The 20,441-nt window shown below is 41.0% G+C and overlaps 3 protein-coding genes across 12 annotated transcripts; 1 reads left to right on the plus strand and 2 right to left on the minus strand.

Moving 5' to 3' along the window:
* Positions 1–835: 835 nt before the first annotated feature.
* Positions 836–7,434, minus strand: LOC100122835 (peroxisome biogenesis protein 1). Of its 7 annotated transcripts, none has more exons than XM_031930861.1 (17): positions 7,282–7,434; positions 6,443–6,660; positions 5,275–5,493; positions 4,980–5,094; positions 4,049–4,419; positions 3,490–3,977; positions 3,206–3,420; positions 2,991–3,147; positions 2,773–2,935; positions 2,520–2,679; positions 2,102–2,424; positions 1,971–2,035; positions 1,850–1,909; positions 1,559–1,745; positions 1,288–1,464; positions 1,103–1,215; positions 836–1,041 (listed from the first exon to the last, which is right to left on the minus strand). In XM_031930861.1, the coding sequence occupies exons 2-17, from the start codon at positions 6,533–6,535 to the stop codon at positions 948–950; spliced, it is 3,000 nt and encodes a 999-aa protein (XP_031786721.1). In that variant the 5' UTR covers positions 6,536–6,660; positions 7,282–7,434; the 3' UTR covers positions 836–947. The 7 variants fall into 7 exon arrangements, with proteins under 7 accessions (XP_031786721.1, XP_031786720.1, XP_031786719.1 ...); XM_031930860.1 differs by having other exon boundaries at positions 7,092–7,434; XM_031930859.1 differs by having other exon boundaries at positions 7,082–7,434.
* LOC100122822 (G2/mitotic-specific cyclin-B3) lies at positions 6,256–13,148 on the plus strand. Of its 2 annotated transcripts, none has more exons than XM_001606374.6 (7): positions 6,256–6,392; positions 9,384–9,642; positions 9,844–10,194; positions 10,541–10,981; positions 11,069–11,224; positions 11,304–11,584; positions 11,664–13,148. In XM_001606374.6, exons 2-7 carry the CDS (start codon positions 9,421–9,423, stop codon positions 11,713–11,715), a joined length of 1,503 nt encoding a protein of 500 aa, XP_001606424.1. In that variant the 5' UTR covers positions 6,256–6,392; positions 9,384–9,420; the 3' UTR covers positions 11,716–13,148. The 2 variants fall into 2 exon arrangements, with proteins under 2 accessions (XP_001606424.1, XP_003427238.1); XM_003427190.5 differs by lacking the exon at positions 6,256–6,392 and adding an exon at positions 8,067–8,610.
* On the minus strand, positions 12,655–20,036 carry LOC100122809 (run domain Beclin-1-interacting and cysteine-rich domain-containing protein). Of its 3 annotated transcripts, XM_008211908.4 has the most exons (15): positions 19,877–20,036; positions 19,315–19,544; positions 19,019–19,170; positions 18,762–18,945; positions 17,761–18,259; positions 17,344–17,673; positions 17,177–17,262; positions 16,922–17,099; positions 16,626–16,757; positions 16,332–16,537; positions 16,087–16,226; positions 15,678–15,860; positions 15,417–15,599; positions 15,170–15,323; positions 12,655–14,924 (listed from the first exon to the last, which is right to left on the minus strand). In XM_008211908.4, the coding sequence occupies exons 2-15, from the start codon at positions 19,492–19,494 to the stop codon at positions 14,724–14,726; spliced, it is 2,808 nt and encodes a 935-aa protein (XP_008210130.1). In that variant the 5' UTR covers positions 19,495–19,544; positions 19,877–20,036; the 3' UTR covers positions 12,655–14,723. The 3 variants fall into 3 exon arrangements, with proteins under 3 accessions (XP_008210130.1, XP_008210128.1, XP_008210131.1); XM_008211906.4 differs by having other exon boundaries at positions 17,177–17,673; XM_008211909.4 differs by lacking the exon at positions 16,626–16,757 and having other exon boundaries at positions 17,177–17,673.
* Between the last annotated feature and the right edge of the window lie 405 nt (positions 20,037–20,441).

The raw sequence follows: 20,441 nt of genomic DNA on the forward strand, positions 1-20,441 counted from the left end.
CATCATATTTGTCATAATTCAATTCTACGTGTATACAATACTTGACATATAAATTACGATCGAAATTCGACGCATAAAATGTTTATCGAGCCATGACAACCATATAAAAAACTAATTATAGTACGTCGGAATTAGACTGGCCTTTTCATCTACGCTTGAGCTTTACTGCTTTCTCTTTACAGATACTCACTAAAATGTCATAATTTTTTAACACAAAACCAATTCATCATCTTACTTGGGAGAGAAGCCCATCCAGGTGTGCGCTCGCGCCAACTACATTTATCTGCATCTCGCTTACTCGCCCTCTCAGCCCATTATAACGCATAAGATAATAAACCCCTCGGCGTTCAGCGAAGTGTGCGCTAGGATGAAGTGGAGCAAAACGGGGTAGATTGGCGTATGCTAATAAACCTACCTCGAGCTCTGCGTTTCCTTAGTTACATTACACACGTATACAGCTATATAGTATATTACACACAAGCTAGCTCGGAAACCGGCGACGTTATGCTCCTGATGCGATGATGCTCCGATGTGTGATCCCGACTCTCACCTATATACGCCGAGCTAAAGTTTATTATCCTTGTTAAAACAGCTAACTCTCTGAGCGTGGTTTTCGGATTTTTAATTTTACGTAATTGCGGCCGAGTTTTTAGCTTGACATGGTGAGACTGTAAAAAATTAAGTTTGCAAACTTTTCTATACTCGTAATAAAAACTTGTAACTGAATCACTCCAATTCGACCTACATTTATAGAAGTTGTCTGTGTACTAATAATAAAACAGTATTCTATTCGAAATTAAAAAATGGAGTATTTGAAAATAACAATAACCATCGATTTAATAATTTTTTTTTAGTTTTTATTCAAGAATAACAAAATTATACCAATTATTATACAAAATATAACATCCACTTAAAAATTGAAAAATTATAATACACATCAATGAATTCTAAGCCAAAGTAGCCCTCTGATGTTTAAGTTCGTCGCTGGCGTAGCTTTCACTTTTCGCAAACTTCGCGTATCTGAAACATCGAGAGTAAAAACTAAAATGTAATAAATTTTACAAGGAACATCTTCTTGTAATTTCTCAAGAAAAATACTCACATCCTTCGATATTTCTCCTTTTCCGAGGCTAGTAGAGACGGCTTGGTCGAACGAACTGATTCGACTACATGTCGCTGAGTGACTTTCTCGTCGGCATAATTCTGCTGCTTTTCCTGAAGGAAATGTGTTTAATCAATAAATTATTAATAACTAAAGAAAAGATAACCAATAGCATAAGACCTTACGATTGAAGAGTTCTCCAGAGCTTCCTCGATGACGTTCAACCGAGCTTGCATCAAAACTGCGTTCAGATCAGCCCCAGTGAAGCCAGATGTCAAACTGGCCACTGCTTTCAAATCCAGGTCTTGCGTATCGATCTCGTGCGTTCGGCAAAGCGCTGCCAGTATCTCTTCTCTCTCCGCCTGAAACCACGTATTTTATTGTATAAACTAAAATAAAGAAAAATTGCTTTGAGATAGTATCATTAAAAGCGAAAATAATTATAATATAACACACCTCGTCGGGCAAGGGACAAAGCAGCGATTTGTCGAGACGACCCGGCCTGAGGAGCGCAGGATCGAGTAGATCCGGGCGCGAAGAGGCGGCGACAACCGCGACCCCCTCTCTCCCCTCGATTCCATCCAAATGGGTTAGCAACTGATTTACCACGCGATCGGTCACCCCAGTACTGTCGTGGCCTCGTCTGTTTTAATTCGACGATCAAAATTTCTCGTTAGTCGGTGCATTACGATTGCGAATAATTCGATTGTGTAAAATATTTTACGATTTAACGCATAATTTTATTACCTCGGCGCGAGACTCTCAAACTCGTCGAAGAACAAAACGCAAGGTCTCGCTCGTTGAGCTCTGCAACATTGAAATAACGTCGTAGGTATTGGCTTTTGCAGAAAGTTAGAAGTGAACTTACTTTTCGAAAACGTTTCGCACAGCCTCTTCGCTAGCGCCTATATACTTCGACAGCAGTTCCGGACCCTAGCAAAAAACAAGAATTACAATAAAATTTTTCATAGCTAAAATATAAAAATATAAATAGCCAACCTTCACGCTAATTAAATTTAACCCGCACTCCTTGGCGATAGCACCGGCTAGCATGGTTTTCCCAGTGCCAGGCATGCCGTACAGTAAAATCCCGCTCTGGAGCTTGATCGGCGCCCGCTTGAAGATCTCCGGATAGCGCAGCGGCCAGTGCAGGATCTCTACTAGGCCGAGCTTGACGGAAGCTAAGCCGCCGATATCCGACCAATTGTGGCCTGAGCCGTGGAACAGGTTCACTCCGTGAAGTGACATGGGTGTGCAACGGGACAGTGTGGAGGACAGGTCGTCGTCGCGAAGCATCAGCGAGCCTTGGGATTTTTCTTTGACTGTGCAACGTGAATGTGAAAAATGAGCATTTAATCAATTTTATAGAGGCAAAAGCTTTCTGATTATTCAGTATACGTAAGAATTGAACAAATACCGTGTCGTTTCCATGCGGTGAAAGCGGCTTTGTCCGCTAAGACGACGAGATCCTGAGCGACCCAACCCTCCGTTTTGTTCGCGTAATGGTCCCAATCGATCTCCTTGCTGAGGTACAATTTGTCTTGGAGACTCTTCCTCAGAATTTTGATTCTGTCGTCCTGTCAAAACCGAACCATAAACTCGATTTACATCACCAGCGTATAAGCATACTTACAAAATTTTTTTTACTCTTTTTGTTTATAAGCTCATACCTTTTCCAAATTTGGTATCGTCAAAATGGTACGGAAGAAATGAACACCTCGAGCTTCTCTCAGCTTCTTGCCGACCTTCGTGACGTCGGTGCAAGTGGCCACAACAGATATGTAATTCGTAGCTTGGTACTCGGTGATAGTGTTGAAAATCGCATCCGTTATTCTGGAATACCAGAAAGTTTAGTATGGAAAACTGACAAATTTTAATCAATACGTACCTCGCAGCGTTCATAGAATCCGGCGTATTCTCTTCCGTGTTAGATCCAGCGCTGGTTATGCTTTCGAGGTCATCGAGAAATAGAATCGAGGGTTGGTAGTAAACGGCCTGGGAAAGTTCGGTAGCCAGAAGCTTCTGTATGACTTCCGACTTTTTGCCTGTAACATAAGCGGATCGTGAGAAGTGAGGCACATCATCGCTATAAAAATATCGCACCTTTCAAGGATCTGCAATCCACGACACGAGCGTGAACGAAATACGGCGATGCGGTAAGAATCTCACGGAGCAGTTTGCAGACCGTCGTTTTGCCGGAGCCCGTTGTGCCGCTGATCAATAGGTTTTCCCTGTCGTACTCGAAGTCGCCGACGTTGTGAAGCCCCAAGCTCAGGGTTAGCACTCCCTTGCATTCTGATATGATCTCCTGCAGTATTCTGGAACGATCGTTCGAAATTAACTTATATATATTATCTGATAAATTATAGATTACAATAAAAGCATACTCGGTCGCAACGCTCTTAATCGGCACATCAGTATCCTCCGTCGGCTCCTCGACAGGTCGAACATCTTCCACACTGGCTTTATTCACCCTCACATCCATACTTCTCAGTACACCCACGTCGAAAAGTCCGTAGGAGCAATCCTCCGGCGATAATTTGACCAGATACCACGTGTCATCATCCACGCTGATCTGTGCGTGCGAGTTCAAAAGCATCTTATTGTCCTTCGAATTTCGAATCACGTAATCTCGGAAGACCTCGACCGAAGCGGATTTTTCACAGGATGAGATCTCTATCGACTTGCACACGACGCTGCTTTGGACCTCGTCGATCGATTCGAGAACGACCTTTCCCCCGACTCTGATGCGAAGGTTGTCGAGCAAGTCCTCGGCCACGAAGACACAAGGATGCCGAGAGAAGCTCGTGAAGTAGTTCTCGTCGAAGGTCTTCGGTAGACGAGCCAACAGGTCTTCCAGTGGACATACTTGCACCTGATGAACGAACGAAACATAAGGTTATATTATGTACATTGCGACGGGAAACTGATAACTCTTATTCTCACCGTAAACTCCTTCGAGCCATCAGTCCTCTTAGCGAACCTCATACCCCCAGCCTTCACATGCTGCCTGTCCTCTCTGACCTTCCTGATCCTGCCCAGTGCATCACTGCTTACCAAACCCGGAAGTTGCGATCGAGGTACGTAAACCCGAAAAGCAGACTCGAAAGAGCTGATCCTCGGCAGAGGCTGAGCTCTGTAGGTCTTTTTCACATGAATGGACGCAGTGAACATGTCGCCGAGGATACCACTGAGGCTATTCTGGACTTCGGATTCAGCCGTGGTTTCCGAAGGTACAGGAATCGCAACCGCGTCGCCCACGTGGATCTCGGTGTTCTCCTGGAGTCTGCCGTACTTGAACTGCGGGTTCAGTTGAGCTGCGATAAAAATTTCGTTTTTCATATCCACTCAGGCGGAAATTTATTTATCAAAAAAAAAAATGTTATAAAAGCTAATAAGTTTTATGATCGATTTATAATATGTAGATTTTGGACTCTAATAATGGTTAGTAATATTTTATAGATTTTATTAGCTATTTTTAGCTTTAATTAGATTTTTGATATATTCTGGCACAAAAATAAATAAATGCGTTACCTTCAAAAAAGCTAATAACTTCTAATAAGTTTTAAAAAATATTTACATATAATAATTTGGATTTATAGGTATTCATAATTATTATGATATTTTAGTAAGTTTTTCTTTAATCACTTGGTTTTAATGTTTCTAAAAACACACAATGATACTAATAAAAGCTACTAAACTGTAGTAAGATCTAATAGCTGTTATTAGCTATTTTAAGCTTTTTTCTTGGATATTATTTAACATGCTCAAAAAACTATTAAAACCTAATAAAAGCTAATAAGCTTTATTAACAATTATGTGAATGAGATTATTTCCGCTTGGGCAGTAATTAAAAAAAATCGTTTCGAACACTCACTGACGATCAGCGTAACCGAGAGAAACTTGGAGACCCAAGCGACGATCGTCTGGTCCTTGGCCACGACGCTGATCTGGTTCAGCAGATTCGCCTGGACGTTCTCGCACTGAAGCTCCTGATGAAAAAAAAAGTAAAAGAAAAGTGCACATACGCAATAATCGCCTTATCTCCCTACTGCCCTAACATAATGCAAAGCAAGGAAAAGCCGTATAGTCGCTCTCGCGCGAGATAAGACTGTAAAATAATAATAAAAGCAAGTAGAGCTAGGCTTCGTCATATACGTATATATACAGACCAGTATTTCTCGGTCGTGGGAACTCCTGGGCGCGACGAGGAGGCTCGTTAAGGGGGGCGGCTCCTCCGCGCAAGACACAAAGACCTCATCGCCCTCCTTAATGTTTAAAGTCCTTGCAAATGTCGCGCTCAGGCAGAGCATCGAGTTATCAGGACTTGGCCTCGTGTACCAAGATAAGTAATAATTGACGTCATTGTGCCGCAGCTTCACTACGTTCGGCTGTACAACGGAATAAGAAAAAAAATAATAGGAGCTTATTTTTCTCGCTTTATAATGGCCTTTTTTTGTTCTTGTGTGTATATTTTGCGAGAAATAAATCATCGTATAATTCCTATCTCGTTTTCGAGGGAAAAAGGAGATGATTTGTGCGGCTTTTATATCCGAATGCGAGAGGCGCATAAACCAAAGTTTTGATCCGCATATTAACGTCGGTAAATAGCGATTTTATACGCGATAGCATCGGTGATATATTTCCCGAATGCGCGTATAATACAGAGCAAAAACCGGATATAATTTTACACCTCGCGGTGGGCCGCGCGTCCGATCACACCCGCCGAAATGTAAACAATTGCGTATTTATTCGTGGGGGCTATGTGCCGAGAGAGAGGCCGGTTTAATCTTCCGCATAATTTTCAACGGAAATTATTAGGCGGTTTGTATGTTGATTGCATGAATTATAACGGTTAAATTAAAGAATTTTTAATTGTGCGAATAGCTGCTTTTACGTTTGATTATTGCTATTTTCAATAGTATATTCGATTAACGAACTGCCCGTATCGATTCGCGTTCTAGAACGCAGGCTTGAAAATTCAAAAAATTCGAATCGGTAAGGCAGAACAAAGTCGATAAAACAGAAACGATCAGCTGACTCGCGATCGACACGTCAGTTCTCTGCCTTATCATAACCAGGAATTGACATCCTCTACTACTACCTCCACAGAGCCGTTGCAGCGTCCGAGTATAACCGCTTTTTTGTATTTTCCCCATAGCGCAGCTGTTTTCGAAAGTATCTTGTCAATCACAGCTGCGCAGCGCAGCATCACAACGGCCCTTTTTCGAAAAATCTGGTCTCGGATGCAGCAGCGCGCAGAGACTTCCGCCCATCGCATCGCATCCAAGTAAGTCAATATAAACAAATAGAAATATATTATCAAATCAATCGACTCACCCGCGAAGAAACTCTTCTCAACCACTGCTCCGGCAGATAGACAAAGCAAGTGTTGACCGTGATGTATTTCACGTTGAACGGCTCGTTCTGCATGTTCGAATTTTTTTCAAGCCACTTCACTGCTGATCTCGAGTGTCATTGATAATTATCGCGTGTATATTAGTCGATGACAATCGGCTCGTCTGTTTCAAATAATCCGCTCGGCGGCGTTAGACTCTCTACAAATATGTGTATGTAAATTATATCGTGTGTTGTGAGAGATTTTTTTTCTACGAATATCAAAACAAACGATCTGACGCTCGCGATCGTAGCCGATCGTCCATTTTATTTGGCGATACGTGCATGTGTGTACATTTAAATTTGAATGATACGGCGTGAATTTAAAAAAAAAATTCGCAGGCTAAGTCAGACTATAATAGGCCTTGAAATGAGAAATCAAAGTGAACGGTGCACAGCCGAATACAATTGGCAAAAGGAGAGAAAGCCATAGCACAGTGCGTGTGTCTATATCTATACAGGCAGGGGCGCAGGATGAAAAAAAGCGGTGTATAACAAGCACACGTTGGAGCAGGAATCTGTTTTGAGAAAGCCCCGAGTGAAAGAGAGAGACAGATGTATGTACGATATATACATGTATACATAGGCGCACGTTGTCGCGAAGCAAACTCGTTTCGGCTCTTCTCTCTCGGAAATTGCACTGTAGGCCGGGGCCACTTGACGCGCAAAGGATCTTCGTGTCCCGAGAATATCCTCGGATGTCGTATACGCGTCTTGGTGATTACGAGGTTATGAAATATACGATATAAACGCACGTCTGCGCCTCCGCCGCACGATTTTACCGTCTGCTAGTCGTGTATTTGGGGTTACGAGGCGGCGTCTTTTCGGCGACGTCATGCTGCGCGTTGTTGCACTAGCACGGTGTGACTGTCACTGCGTAGGGAAAGCTGACGATTTTTTCGTTGTTTACGCTTTGTTTATCGAGGAGATTTTGCGCTTATCGAGAGATTTTCTGAATGAGAGCTGCTTTTTAGAGGGTTGATTCTTTGGCCGATGGGGAGACTGTACCAGGTTGAATAGCTTCGAGAACTGCACACGTTTGGGGCTCCGGCCGTTTAAATGCGGACGACCGTTTTTTTTCGAATTCGATTTGAAATTTTGAATTGCTGGCAGTGCGTTCGAATACTTATTTCTTAATTATAACTCTTAATTCTGTTTAAAATAAAAACGAGGCATTTTTACGAGTGACTGTGTGCAGTTTGTACATTTTTCTCTGGGAATATTACGATCGTATCGCATAACGAACGCACATGCTTCACGCATGCGTTCCAAGGTAAAGGTGCCTAATTCCGAATCCGTATCGCCTCGTAAACAAAAATTCCAAACACCCATAACTACAAAAAAAATAAATAAATAAATAAACAATAAGCGTGCCTCGTAAAAATTCCCAGCCGAACAAAAGAACCGCCGGTGTGCAGCAATGTCTTTCTAACCTATTCAACCCGCGAACCTCGGCAAATTAACAAACCGAAGAAAAAACAATCCCCTCGTTGAATGAAAAAAAAAATCATCTCACAATTTCCCACATAGGAGAGTATAATGTAGCTTGGCTCGTTTCGGTCATCGACGGTAATATTGACGTCAGAGCCTCTCTTCTGACGCGGCATCACCACGAGGTGTCTCCACCGGCGTTTCTCCTTCCACGCGATTGGCCAATGCTCAGTGCAACGGTCGTATCCTAGGATATTTTGAACGAACGGCCGCTGCGTCAACTCGTCGTCGCTCCTCGCAGACACAGTACTTACGCAGTAGCACGCGCGAATGGCCGTTTGCCCTCGGGAGAGAGAGAGTAGGTAGCCATACACCGTAGTGAATAATATCGAGAGGACGATGCTCGAGTAATGAGAGTTTGACGCCCGCGGGGAAGTAAAACATCGAGAGGAGTCAGTCATCCAGTTTTTTTCCTCCTTGTACCGTCGTCGTCGACTCTCCCCCTCTCGATTCAGCATCAAGATCGCATAGTTGTAACTGTCTCTGCAGATCAACGACGCTCTCATCGTGTATCCACGCACTTGTAAAATCGCTCCGTGAATCTAAGTCAATGACGAGGTGGCTTCTTTGAGCAGCCCGGTGCAGTTCCTGGACGACGCGCCAGCTAAGTGCTCTCTAAGGTACGTGTGAAATTTCCGTTAACGAGGCTACATCTCCGTGTCTCTCTCCCTCTCTCGCTCTGTGTGATTGTTTTGGAGCGGCGCATATCATCATGGCTTCCTATAACGGTCGAAACGCGGGGGTCCTGTGCGTAACGAAGGTCGTGCCGAAAAACGTGCGCGACGTGCGATCCGAAGTTTCCCAAGACGCCGAGGGGAGGGATGACTGCATCACGCCTTGGAAAAGCCGGATTTTCCTTCCCGCGCGTTTCCTCCCAATCGGCACTTCGTCGTCCTTATTTTCACGAATTCTCGTGATTTATGACTTAAACCTGCCCGGATTTTGCACTTCTAGCCATCGGGAGTGTCTGCAGTGGCTTGATAGACGGAAAAACCCGAATTTCCGAGTCGGTCGGAATTTTAAGATCGATTTTACTGCGCGGGGCGACGGTTACGCGCGCGCGGGACTCGCTGCTTTGCTTTTTACCTGAAGGGGCGTTGCGAGGGCCGACATTCCTTACGTTTGCATGTTGATCGTTGATTCGAGGGAGAAAGACGCTCAGCGATTGTTTGTGCGTTGTTGCTTTTCCCCGGCGGGATAGTGTTGAGAGATTGATTATGTCAGTCTATGGGGCGACATATGCGAGGATCACGGCGTCCGTGTGAGTTTGTGGCGTTTTATAGGCGCTTGATAATTTAGGTTTGTGTAGGAGAGCCATGGATGAGTTGATTTTTCTATGCTGGATTATTATTACAAAATGCTAAAGTTGTATATTTTTTTGGGTTTGTTGCAGAAATTAATATTAAGTAAAAGGGAATTCTGTCTTCAAAATGGCACCTTCTAAGGTACTGCAGACCAAGACAACTGCGGCCAGCCAGGTCACTGGAGTTGTTACTCGGCGAGGATTAGCCACTCGACAACAGAATGCTGTTATCTCTGATCCAAAGCAGCAAGCCCTTCTGTTTAAAGACACCAGGATTAAGAGGAAGGCCGATGCCTCTCCTCTAAAAGACAAGACGACGAAACGGTCTGCTCTTGGTAACATCACTAATGTAGGTTCAGTAATCTATTACATTTCAGTATTTTTGATTAAAAATAAAGTTCATATCCTGAGTGCTTGTTGAAATGTAAGTAATATGATATCAATTGTAGTTTGGTAGTATGAACATTGTTTTTTTTTTACCAAATACTGATGCATTTTCTGACTTCAGTCGTATAAAATGTGTATTAACAGTTTACATTCTTTTTCGTAGGCCATTGGAAAGTCCATTGGTGCCCAGCTTCAAGATGCTAAGAAAGCAGCAAAGAAAGTTACCGTTAGCCAGCCTGTTAAAAGCGTTACTCAAACAACTAGCACATTAAGGACTTTAGAAAAAATATTAAACATACCTGCCGAGAACAATGTTATTCACAGACATCCAAAACAAGTTATACGAGCCAAAGCACCCGTGAAAAAGGAAGAAGAGAGGCCAGAAATTCCCAGTAAAATTGCCAATGTGAGGCGGAGTCTTGACTTGGAAAAATCCAACGATAGCTCGTTGTATGTCAGTGCCTTGGAAACTCTACCAGAGGAAAACGTTAAACGATTATCAAGGACAGGCAAAGTAAGTTTTTTTCATTGATTCGGCCGTTAATTTGCAAAAAAGTAATTCAAATGTTTATGCTTGGTATGCAATTACGCATATCTTATCTTTGCTCCATGACCGTTACATCCGTGAAGCCGGGACTTCACACGGCGCCGACCGTTACAAGGATTCAAATTTTCAAAAATGAATTACAATTTTTAGCTACATTAGACATATTTTATCTTTATTTGCAATTTTTTAAGTTAAAATTTATTCAACTTTTATAATTTTAATAACTTATTTGTTTAAATATTTTTTCGGAAAAAAAATTTATCCACTTTCAGTGTTAACGATAGCGAGAGTTAAGAATGCCATTTTTTTATAGGATGCCGACAAAAAATCTCCCGTGGAAGAGGTCCAGGAGTCAGAAGTCGAGGTCGAAGAAAAGACAGAAGCTCCCGTGAATCGCAATCCTCCTCCAGAAAGGGAACTACCAGAAGGTGTAGCGTGGGATTTTGACGTAGAAAACTGGCAAGATCCCTACCAGGTGCCACACTATGCTATGGACATATTCGACTACCTGAAGGAACGCGAGAGCCTCTTTCCGATCAACGATTATATGGAGCGTCAAGTCTGTCTGTCGCGCTGGATGCGCTCACTGCTTGTGGATTGGATGGTCGCGGTCCAAGAATCTTTCGAACTAAATCACGAGACTCTCTACTTGGCTGTGAAATTGGTCGATCTATATCTGACCAAAGTCACAGTGGGGAAAGAAACGCTCCAACTTCTTGGAGCTGCCAGTCTTTTCATAGCTAGCAAATTCGATGTGAGTTTAAAATCCATTTTTGTACTTTCTAAATTGATACAATGAATTCTGACAGATATTATAATTGTTATACATCACTGTTTACAGGAAAGAATCCCTCCAATGATTGAAGACTTTTTGTACATATGTGATGGTGCTTATAGTCATCGGGAACTCATCAGAATGGAGATGAGTGTTCTCAAAGTTATGGATTTCGATTTAGGAATACCTCTATCTTATAGATTTTTAAGACGATATGCTAGGGTAAATATTAAAACAACATTTATTATTGTAATTGGTTAGTCTCAGTTGGTAAAAAATATCTAACGATGTAAATATTTAGTGTGCAAAGGTTTCAATGCCTACGTTGACATTAGCTCGTTACATTCTGGAGTACTCGCTGATGGACTACACGACGATATCATTCAGCGATAGTAAGATGGCGGCTGCGGCCCTTTTCCTAGCGTTACAAATGAAGGAACTTGGTGGCTGGACGCCCACGTTAGAGTACTACACGGGCTACAAACTGTCTGAATTCAAAGACATCGTCCTCACTCTCAATGAAGGACTGCACCGGAAACACAAAGATGCACTTTCGACTGTTCGGAATAAATATAGTCATAAGTAAGTGTGAATCTATTTTTAAAAATAGTTTAAACACATTTTTTACTGTTCGTGTACTAAAAGAAAAATGATTTTTTAGGATATTCTTTGAAGTAGCAAAAGTGCCATTGAAAGACGAACTAGATATTTAATTGAATCTAGCTAAAACCGTAAGTATTAAAGTCTGACAAAAAGCGGGATGCATGATGCACCGTTTACGAGGTTCTTTTCAGAGCCAAACCTTTGACTGCGAGACAGCTTGAGTCGAGAATGAGGGAGAGACAAGAAAAGAGCGAGACACTCCTGGACATTGAATCGCGCGCTTCGGTGTTTCCGCAAAGCTTGTGTGATACGTGGTTGAAAAAAAAGATAAGAACTCGATTAGTATAAATAATGATAATGAATATACAGTTCTACTGAAAATGGTTCAAGACGGACGAAGGAGTTTGTATAATTTTTTTTTTTAGATATATGTATTGACTGGCGTCATACGTCGTTCAGTATTCTTAAGCTATTTTGATTTTATATTTGTTAAAAATCTATTATAGCGTCATACTTTTCTATACTCCTACTCAATTTTGACGGACTTTTAAAAATCCTTTTTTAACTTTGTCTTCTACATACGTTTATCATCCTTTTTTAAAGCATTAATATCCGTCGAATGTCCTCTGTCCATTTTCGATTTCTTCTATGTAAACACGATGTATTATAAGAATTTAATAAATTTCTATATAATACAGTGATTTTACGAAAAAGAAGTAAAACTAATGATTGACTTAGAGAACAATATGGCCAACGTTCTTTCAAGCTGATTCTGTCATAGACTAAGAGTGACGCGTTGTTATGCATATTTGTTGCATTTTATACAGACTGATATCGATGATAAAATTCTACGTCTTTTAATGATATATTCATTCATTTTTTTATAATGTTGCGCAAACTCGGTGCGAAGGTGAGCCTCCCTTCTTCTTGAGACTTAACCAGTGAATCATCGACCTGTAATTGTAGTTTGACTGTCGTGAATTCGATTCGAGATTCTTTAGACTCAATTAATTTTAGCTTTATTCGTCGTTGTTTTTTTTTTATCTATGAAAAGTATACGCATCGAGGGTCATGTGACAATTATAACGATAACTTTTTAAAGAGCAAGCAATATCATCTGTATGTGATACACCGATTGTGGAGTTTCTGATTTTTTCGCTAATATAGTGAAGCGTTGCTCTAATTTTTTATGTGAAAACTAAACGTGAATTGTTTGACAATATGATTCAAAATCTAAAATACGGTATATTCTAAATTTTCTTTAGAATACTCATAGGTCTGGTAAAGTTGAAAAATGAATTTTGAAATGAATTTTACATTTCTCTCAGTTAGAAGTTTTCCTACTGATGCCATTGTTAAAAAAAACACATGTAAATAACAATAAAACTACCACATTTTTATTATTGAAATGTTTCACGATGTACATAATGTTATAATATATTTTTTTACCATCAGCGGATGTACTATTACGGCAACATGTGTGTATGTGGATTACTATAAATGTGACTTAATTTAAATAATAAATTGTCATTTCTAAATCTGATTAGTCCATTCATCCTCTGCTTAAATTTCCTAGTCATTCTCTCTTTTCTTTTAATACAAAAGTAGTCATTCAATACTTAAGTTGCTAAAAAAAGTTTTATTCTTAACGTTGTTAAAATAACAACTTTAATAAATTAATAACGAGTTAATAAATATTTACACTAACATTACAATATATAATTTCCTTAAAAGCCAGGTACTATGCATCTGAACTAGAGAACCGTTAAGAAAGTACACGAAATTGAAAGAATAGATTTTGTTCGTGGTGATTAATTAGAAAATTCTTTATCTAGAGTACGATCTAAATATCACATTTCAACTTTTTAGATTTAGTTATAATAAATATTGTATCAAACCTTTTAAGATTCTTCAAAAATATTCGAAAAACGATTTTATCTTACTCGATTCACAAAAAGAGGTTTAAATAGTAGTCTATTCAGTAGATGAACTATAGTTTTGATTTTAAATCTACATATACCTATAGCTAAATGTATATAATCATTTTTCACCTTTTCAAGGTATACATTAATAGAGATGAATGTTGAACCTTAGTAATTTTGTACGTACTTCAAAAAGGCTGTGCGAATTTTAAAGAATAGCGCCAATGCGTTTCTTAAAAAGGTGCTTATAAAATTCTGGTAAAATGACACGCAAATTTCAAAATATACCTTGCAATTAATACTTTTTTAATCTCCATATTCCGAATCTTTGTCACTGATCAAGGTGATCGCAATTCTTATTCATACTAATAACTTTTTAACATTACAAGTAAACTTGCGTGTCATGCAACTATTTTCAATCATAATGTACTTTCTCAAATGCAATGATAAAAAATGCTAGTTCTATGTAGTTTCTTTCAATTAGTTGACGCAGTTGACAATTCGCATTTATAACAAGTACTCTTTCGTATACCTATGTAGTCGCGTAAAAACATTTGCACTTTACAATAAACATAGTGATATAATGTCCTGTGGATTAACATAAATAAATACGCAAACAAACAAAACCTTTCGTAAATATAAAAATTCGAATAAGGAATATTATGGCATTTCTATACGTTTTGTTAAAGCATTTTGCAGTTAGACTGCTAGATTGATTCAAAAATAAATAAATTTCACAGAAATAGCTTTTTTATACAAAATTTGACTCGTTAGTTTTTAGCGTTTTCGATTAAATACGGTTTAGAAAAAGATCGACAATCTCCTATCATGTCTGATGATTCAAAGGGACCATTATATTATTGAGTGCCTGTATATTATAGAAAATCTTTCTTTGCCATACTGATTATCAAAAACTGTTCCATCTAGTCTACTTAAAATTTTCAAGTTTCAAAGAAAAGCCTTAAATTTAAAACAACTTTGAAAATTAAATATTGTTCAGTAGAATCGAAATTTTTCTCAACCATACTCGAAACCAACAGAGACAAAACGAGCTAAGCAAGGCAAGCGCAACGGGGCACCCCGTCGCGCCCGGCAATTTCCCTCCAAAAAGTCTTCGATTCAGTCCAACAATAGCCCGAAGAACCCGCCGGAATAATCGAAACTCGACGGAGGGTTAGCAGTGGGGACTGTTGGGATCACCTCGGCTGCTCCTCCTTGGACTCGCGCCTGGCTTGCAGCCGGTCGCACCTCTTGCACTCGTTCGAGTCGGGCTTGGCACAGGCCGCGTGGTAGCAGGTGCCACAGCTGTCGCAACGTTTTACCTTGTCCAGCTCCCACGGGTAGATCACATCCTTCGAATGGCACAACTCGCACATGAAGCCTCGTGCCTGGCACAGCTGAAACAGCACAAGAAGGGGAGATTTACTCTCAGTTTGCTCGGCTATTGACGTATAATAGCAGCGCGACGAGAGATGAAGATGTGCAATAACGCTCTTTTGTTACGCGATTATAATTTGTACGGACAGATGCCCTGCGTGTAATTTACGATTTTTTGTTGTATTTCAGAATTATAGTTATCGCTACTTATTATGATTCTTTTAGCAAAATTGTAGCGAAGTCTTAAAAAAACTATGGTACTTACCACACACTCGGCAACGTGTTTACAGCACTCTTGAACCAGTTTACTTAATTCTAATGGGAGTATTCCGGTTTTTACTTGTGAAAAATTATGTATGGAATACACGTGGGGATCGGTCATTATGTAATCGGGTTCTCTTCTTAAAGCTTCTTCGGTTCTGAAAAGAAGAACAATTGATTGTTGAATTATCAAACGATTATACGTACCAATTTTCATGAGCATTGTAATATACACAGAGATATAAACTTACTCTTTAGCGAATCGACAAGCGAAAAGAAAATCTTTGAGATAGAACAGTTGCGTGCGGAGAAACCTTGTGCGATCTAATTGCTTGATCCTCCTGTACAATGACGGATTCAGATCGCTAACTCGAAACAGCGGATCTATCGCCATTTGATCCAAAAGCCTGTATGAAAAATTCGAAACCGGAAACCTGAAAAACATAAAATTTGATATACAAACAAAAAGTTATAAAATTCACACTTGTTTTTCTATTAAAAGTGTCGATTACCTATTAAAGTCCCATTTGGATAAAATTTTTCCTGGTATCAAGGTCACTTGATTCGTGTGACAGCCCGTGCAAAAATATCTTCCCAAGTACTCGCAGTATCGAAACCTATTGGCGTACGCGACCGCGACCTTCATACCACAGCCGGCGCATCGATAATTCTGCTTTGCTATCAAAATCCGTCTCCTGCAATGCCAAACACGGTCAGCGATATTAGTTTATTATATCCAAGCTTCTGCTTTATATCTATTTCAGTTCATTAATAACTCATGCGCCGTCATTGACATAATAATAATACACACCATCGCGTCGTAAATATACTCGCTATCAATCGAGTATTTTTCTATTGACGCTTCAAATGTATATTCTCGTACAAATTGTATTACGTAATTTTAATGATTTGTTTTCTTACACGGGAGGAGGGTGCGCAGTAAAGATTATTTGAGGCCTTGGCGGTGCCCATTCAATAGTACCCCGAAGAGAAACCGAATTCCCATCGGCCCCCTCGGCGTCGTCTGGACTGACAGGCCAACTTTTTGGAAGAGGTAACAGCTGCGAAATAAAATTTTATTGGTTTAATGGCGCTATATGACGACAGTTTTGAATTGAGAGCCCGCTCAAACCGGAGATAACATCTGGATCAATTTTTTCACTTACTCGTTGTGGTGCGTCTTGTTCGGAGACTAGCCATTTGAGTTCGCTCGCTCTTGGCAAGTGTTTCTCGCTAAATTTACTTATTAGAGATAAGGCAACGCCTTCAGCGGACATAGAACTATCGGTTAAATTCGATTCCGTGCCGTGCTTCGGAGACGATCTGTAGAGATCGGCATCTGAGTATAGCGAGGCCAATGATACTGATATTCCTGCAATGAATAAAAAGCGAGCATTTAAACAAGCCGGGAGAAAAAGAAATCTAGTCATCCCGTATAATCACTCATTCGGAGTAGTTACCGGAATTTTTGAGCTCGGACAAATTGCGCGTATCGTCCATTTCATAGTCGTCGACGTCATCCGTCGAAATACTGTCGGACGGAGTGCCGGGAGACGTCGACAACGGGCTGACACTTTGGTCCGTCGTCGTCGCTGCGCATAGACAAAGGACAGACGTAAACACAAAGGGGATAGGCAACGGGGATAGGCACACATTGATTATCTCTTACGACCCACATATCTTCGACTTGACTAATAAGTCGATTTCGTGGATTCGATAAGACGAGAGAGTATTTCAGGCCAATAATGAAACTCACTATCGGTCTTGCCGTCGCTGAGAAGATCGCGAGTCCAAGTTGCGCCAACGTTACCCTTTCGACGCTCCTCCAGTCGCTGGCGCCGCCTGATCCTCAGCTTCTGCTTGAGATCGTTGATCTCCTCGTCACTCTCATCCGCCGCTTCGTCGGCTGCCCGGAGTTGCCGATTGCACTTGACCTGCAACGAGAAACGTCATACGAGTTGATTTAGCCGTTTTCGAGAATACTTCAAAATCTAATGAAGCATTTTTTCACCTGCTCGATAGCAGCAATCATAGCATCGGAAATACTGAAATGCGCGTTCTCTCTGTCGAGCTCTGCGTTCGCCCTGGCGAACTGAGCTGAAGACAGGAAGCTCATGAGACTCTGACCCTCCTTAGGTTTGGGAAAATAGCATGTAGCCATGGGCAACACGCTGTTACCTCCATCTTCGATGAAGCTCTTCTTAGGCGTGCGGATATCCTTCTGACCCTCGACTTCGATGCTCCAGGAGCCCGAGAACTCCGGCGCCGAGCCTGTGATGAAGGACGTCTTTCGTTTTGGCTGCGACTGTCTGGACCCGATGCCCACCGAATCCGTAGCCGAGTGCTCAGGGGTGCTCGATATCAAGGGAATTTTCGCTGCGCGGATCGATTCTTCGTAGTTCAGAGTGTCCGAGCTGCCACCACTGCCTCGAAGCTCTTTTGCCTTGATGAGTTTGGCTCCGGATGACCGTGATTTTCGTCCTTTTCTTGTCAGGAGCTTTGATTTCGCTGTTATCAAATAAATGAAATTATTTGTATGAAAATTTGCCTTCTTTCGCTTTTTAAATACAAATATTTCGAACGAATTGGCCTCACCAGGACTAGATTTAGCTTCCGTGAACGTCGACGCATCGACAGCTTTCTCCTCCGAATAATCAACTTTTATCACGTCGGACAGTTCGATCGATTGCGACATGCGATCTCGGTTCGCGACCTTATCCGAGGCGTTTTTCGCGCTCGTCGTCTTCGTCATAGTCTTGAGCGTCGTCACTCCCAGGCCTTCGACTCCGTTTTCGTTCAAATCCGGAAAACTACTCCAAGCTTTTAAGGACGTATTGCTGCTCGTTTCCTCCTTGATTGCCTTATCGTTCAGCTCTGACTTGATACTGGCAATCGCCTCCTGTTGTTCACGAGGTGACAGACTAGAATCGTTGCCGCTCTTCTGAGGAGTAATCGCGATTGAGCAACCGGCACTACTTATGCTAGGCGTCGTTTGTTGTTCTTGTCGAGTGCTGCTGCATAGGTTCACTGGGTACGAGGAGGAGCGACGATGTGCGCGCTTTGGACTGTCTTTGCTGTTCCAACTTGGCAAAAACTAAAAGAATGAAAATATGTTATTTTTTTTACTGATCATTCTATAATAAAAATGTATTTTAATTAATTTATTAGATTATTGAAAGAAAAGAATTGTATGTTTTTAAAAAATTCAACATAAAAGATACCAACAATTCGAATACTGCTTGGGATTAGCATTGTCTAGTTGAGCTTTCTATCTTCAACTAGATTTCTGAAAGTTAGTTTGATAATGAATTTTGCATCTAATAATGATGCAATAGGAAACAAATATTAGAGCATGCTAAATTATCAGAGTTCAGGCAGCTTTGATAGATTTCATGCTGCTTCTATGAACTGTTTATGAATTTTTTTTTCAATTTTTTCTTACTAGCCCCTATGCAATCTGGTACAATAGTTCACAAAGTCAAGCAACAGTTTTAATTCATCAACGCTTGTTACTTCAATATTCTAATTTTAGAAGACTGCAGAAAACATTTAGGTCACTTTTTTTTAGTTGAAAAAAGTCAGTCATGCTTTCTTACCAGGGACGGATCAATTTCAGTCAGTAAAGCAGGTTGATTTTTCTCAACAGCTCTCAAGCAGACAAGTGTGGCCTCTGCTAAATTTTCTTGACAGAGAAAAGCCCAGGGTTCAAGGCAGGAGAGCAAGTGCTCTTTGTCGGATAAGAGCCAGGACAGTTTCTGCGATAGCGAATGGTCTTCCAGACTGCAAATAATTCGATTGTTGTTAAACTTAAAGGTTTTGTAATGATTAGACATAACATTTTTTCAATGCTCACCTCTTATATAACCATAGTATGTCTTTATGTGACACAATCCTACTAGGTAGATTCACATGATACTCATCACAGTCGCGCATTGTTGGAGAAGTAGCCAAGGATGGTTGAAGCCAATTCAGTCCTTGAATGAAAATCCAGCAATCTGGTTCGCCCTAAATTGGGAGAACAAATTTAAGTAAACCTCTTTCAATGCATATCTACCTACAATACTATTTTTATGAATTACAAATTAACCAATTCTGCTGATTAATCATTCCCAAGTAGTCTTAGAATACTATACTGCACGTAGCACTCACTTGGACATCGAATATGCGACAACCGTGCTTGAATATCTTCTCCATTATATTGTGCAGTCGGTTCAAGCCACCGTAGACATTCCAGACATTTGACACTCCATTGGTCAGCAGTCCCTCGACGGTGGAGCGGAGGCTCTGCAGTAACTGCCACTTCTCCTTGTCGTGACTCTCCACGGACATCCTGATGCTTGTACCTCTGACTCACTTCCTCTATCATCCAAGCCAGTCCTCTGCAAATACAACAACAAAACGGTCTCTGAATGCACATGCATCATCAGCCGTGTTTACAACACTGATGTGCACAAAAGCTAACGTGTATAGGCGGCAAATCATCGCCTGTTATTCAACGCGACGTAATTAGAAAGAAAAAGGATCATATAACACATACGCGCACAGGCATAGACAAACGTCGCCGAAAAGCACAGCGCGATAAGCGTGACAGTTCGAGGGAACACCGATAACGCCCCCCGAATCATCGCGCAAAAACAACGCCCGCGGTAGAGCACAGATTTTTTTTTTGAGGTTATCACTGCAGGACACTTTTCTAACAGACTCGTTTTACCTTCGGCTTTATTGTCATGGGTCGCAAGTTCGTCGCTGATGCCTCGTTCTGCATCGACGACAACCGAGATTCTTTACAACTGCTTCAAGCGACGATTTGCTCGTGTAGCAGCTAACTCGAGGATATCAGCTGATCGAAAGTGGCGCTTCGTTTCGGAGCTGTATTGCGATATACCTATATATATCTATATATATATATATATATATATATATATATATATATAAGTCCGGCTATTGCGATTCGATCTCGCGGAAGGAGGAGAGACTGGAGACACGTCATTCATGCGATGCGATGATTGTCCTCTGAAATTGCAAGTGTGCGTATGCGTGTTTGTATGGTGAAATTGCAGGCTACTGGTATTGTTGCGCATTTGCCGCTGCAACGCGTATTGTGTGTTGATTATCTGGTGATAAATGGAAGTTCATTGTCTAATAGATTCTGTTTATGTCGTTGATGCCAATTAGTTGCGGCGTTTATTCAATTATACTTTTTATTACAGAAATGTAACTTGATGAATATTTAAAAACTTTTTATACAAGTTTTGTTTGTTGGTGAGGGTTTGCTG

Source organism: Nasonia vitripennis, chromosome 4, assembly GCF_009193385.2.
Source record: "Nasonia vitripennis strain AsymCx chromosome 4, Nvit_psr_1.1, whole genome shotgun sequence".
NCBI classification, from domain to species: Eukaryota; Metazoa; Arthropoda; class Insecta; order Hymenoptera; family Pteromalidae; genus Nasonia; species Nasonia vitripennis.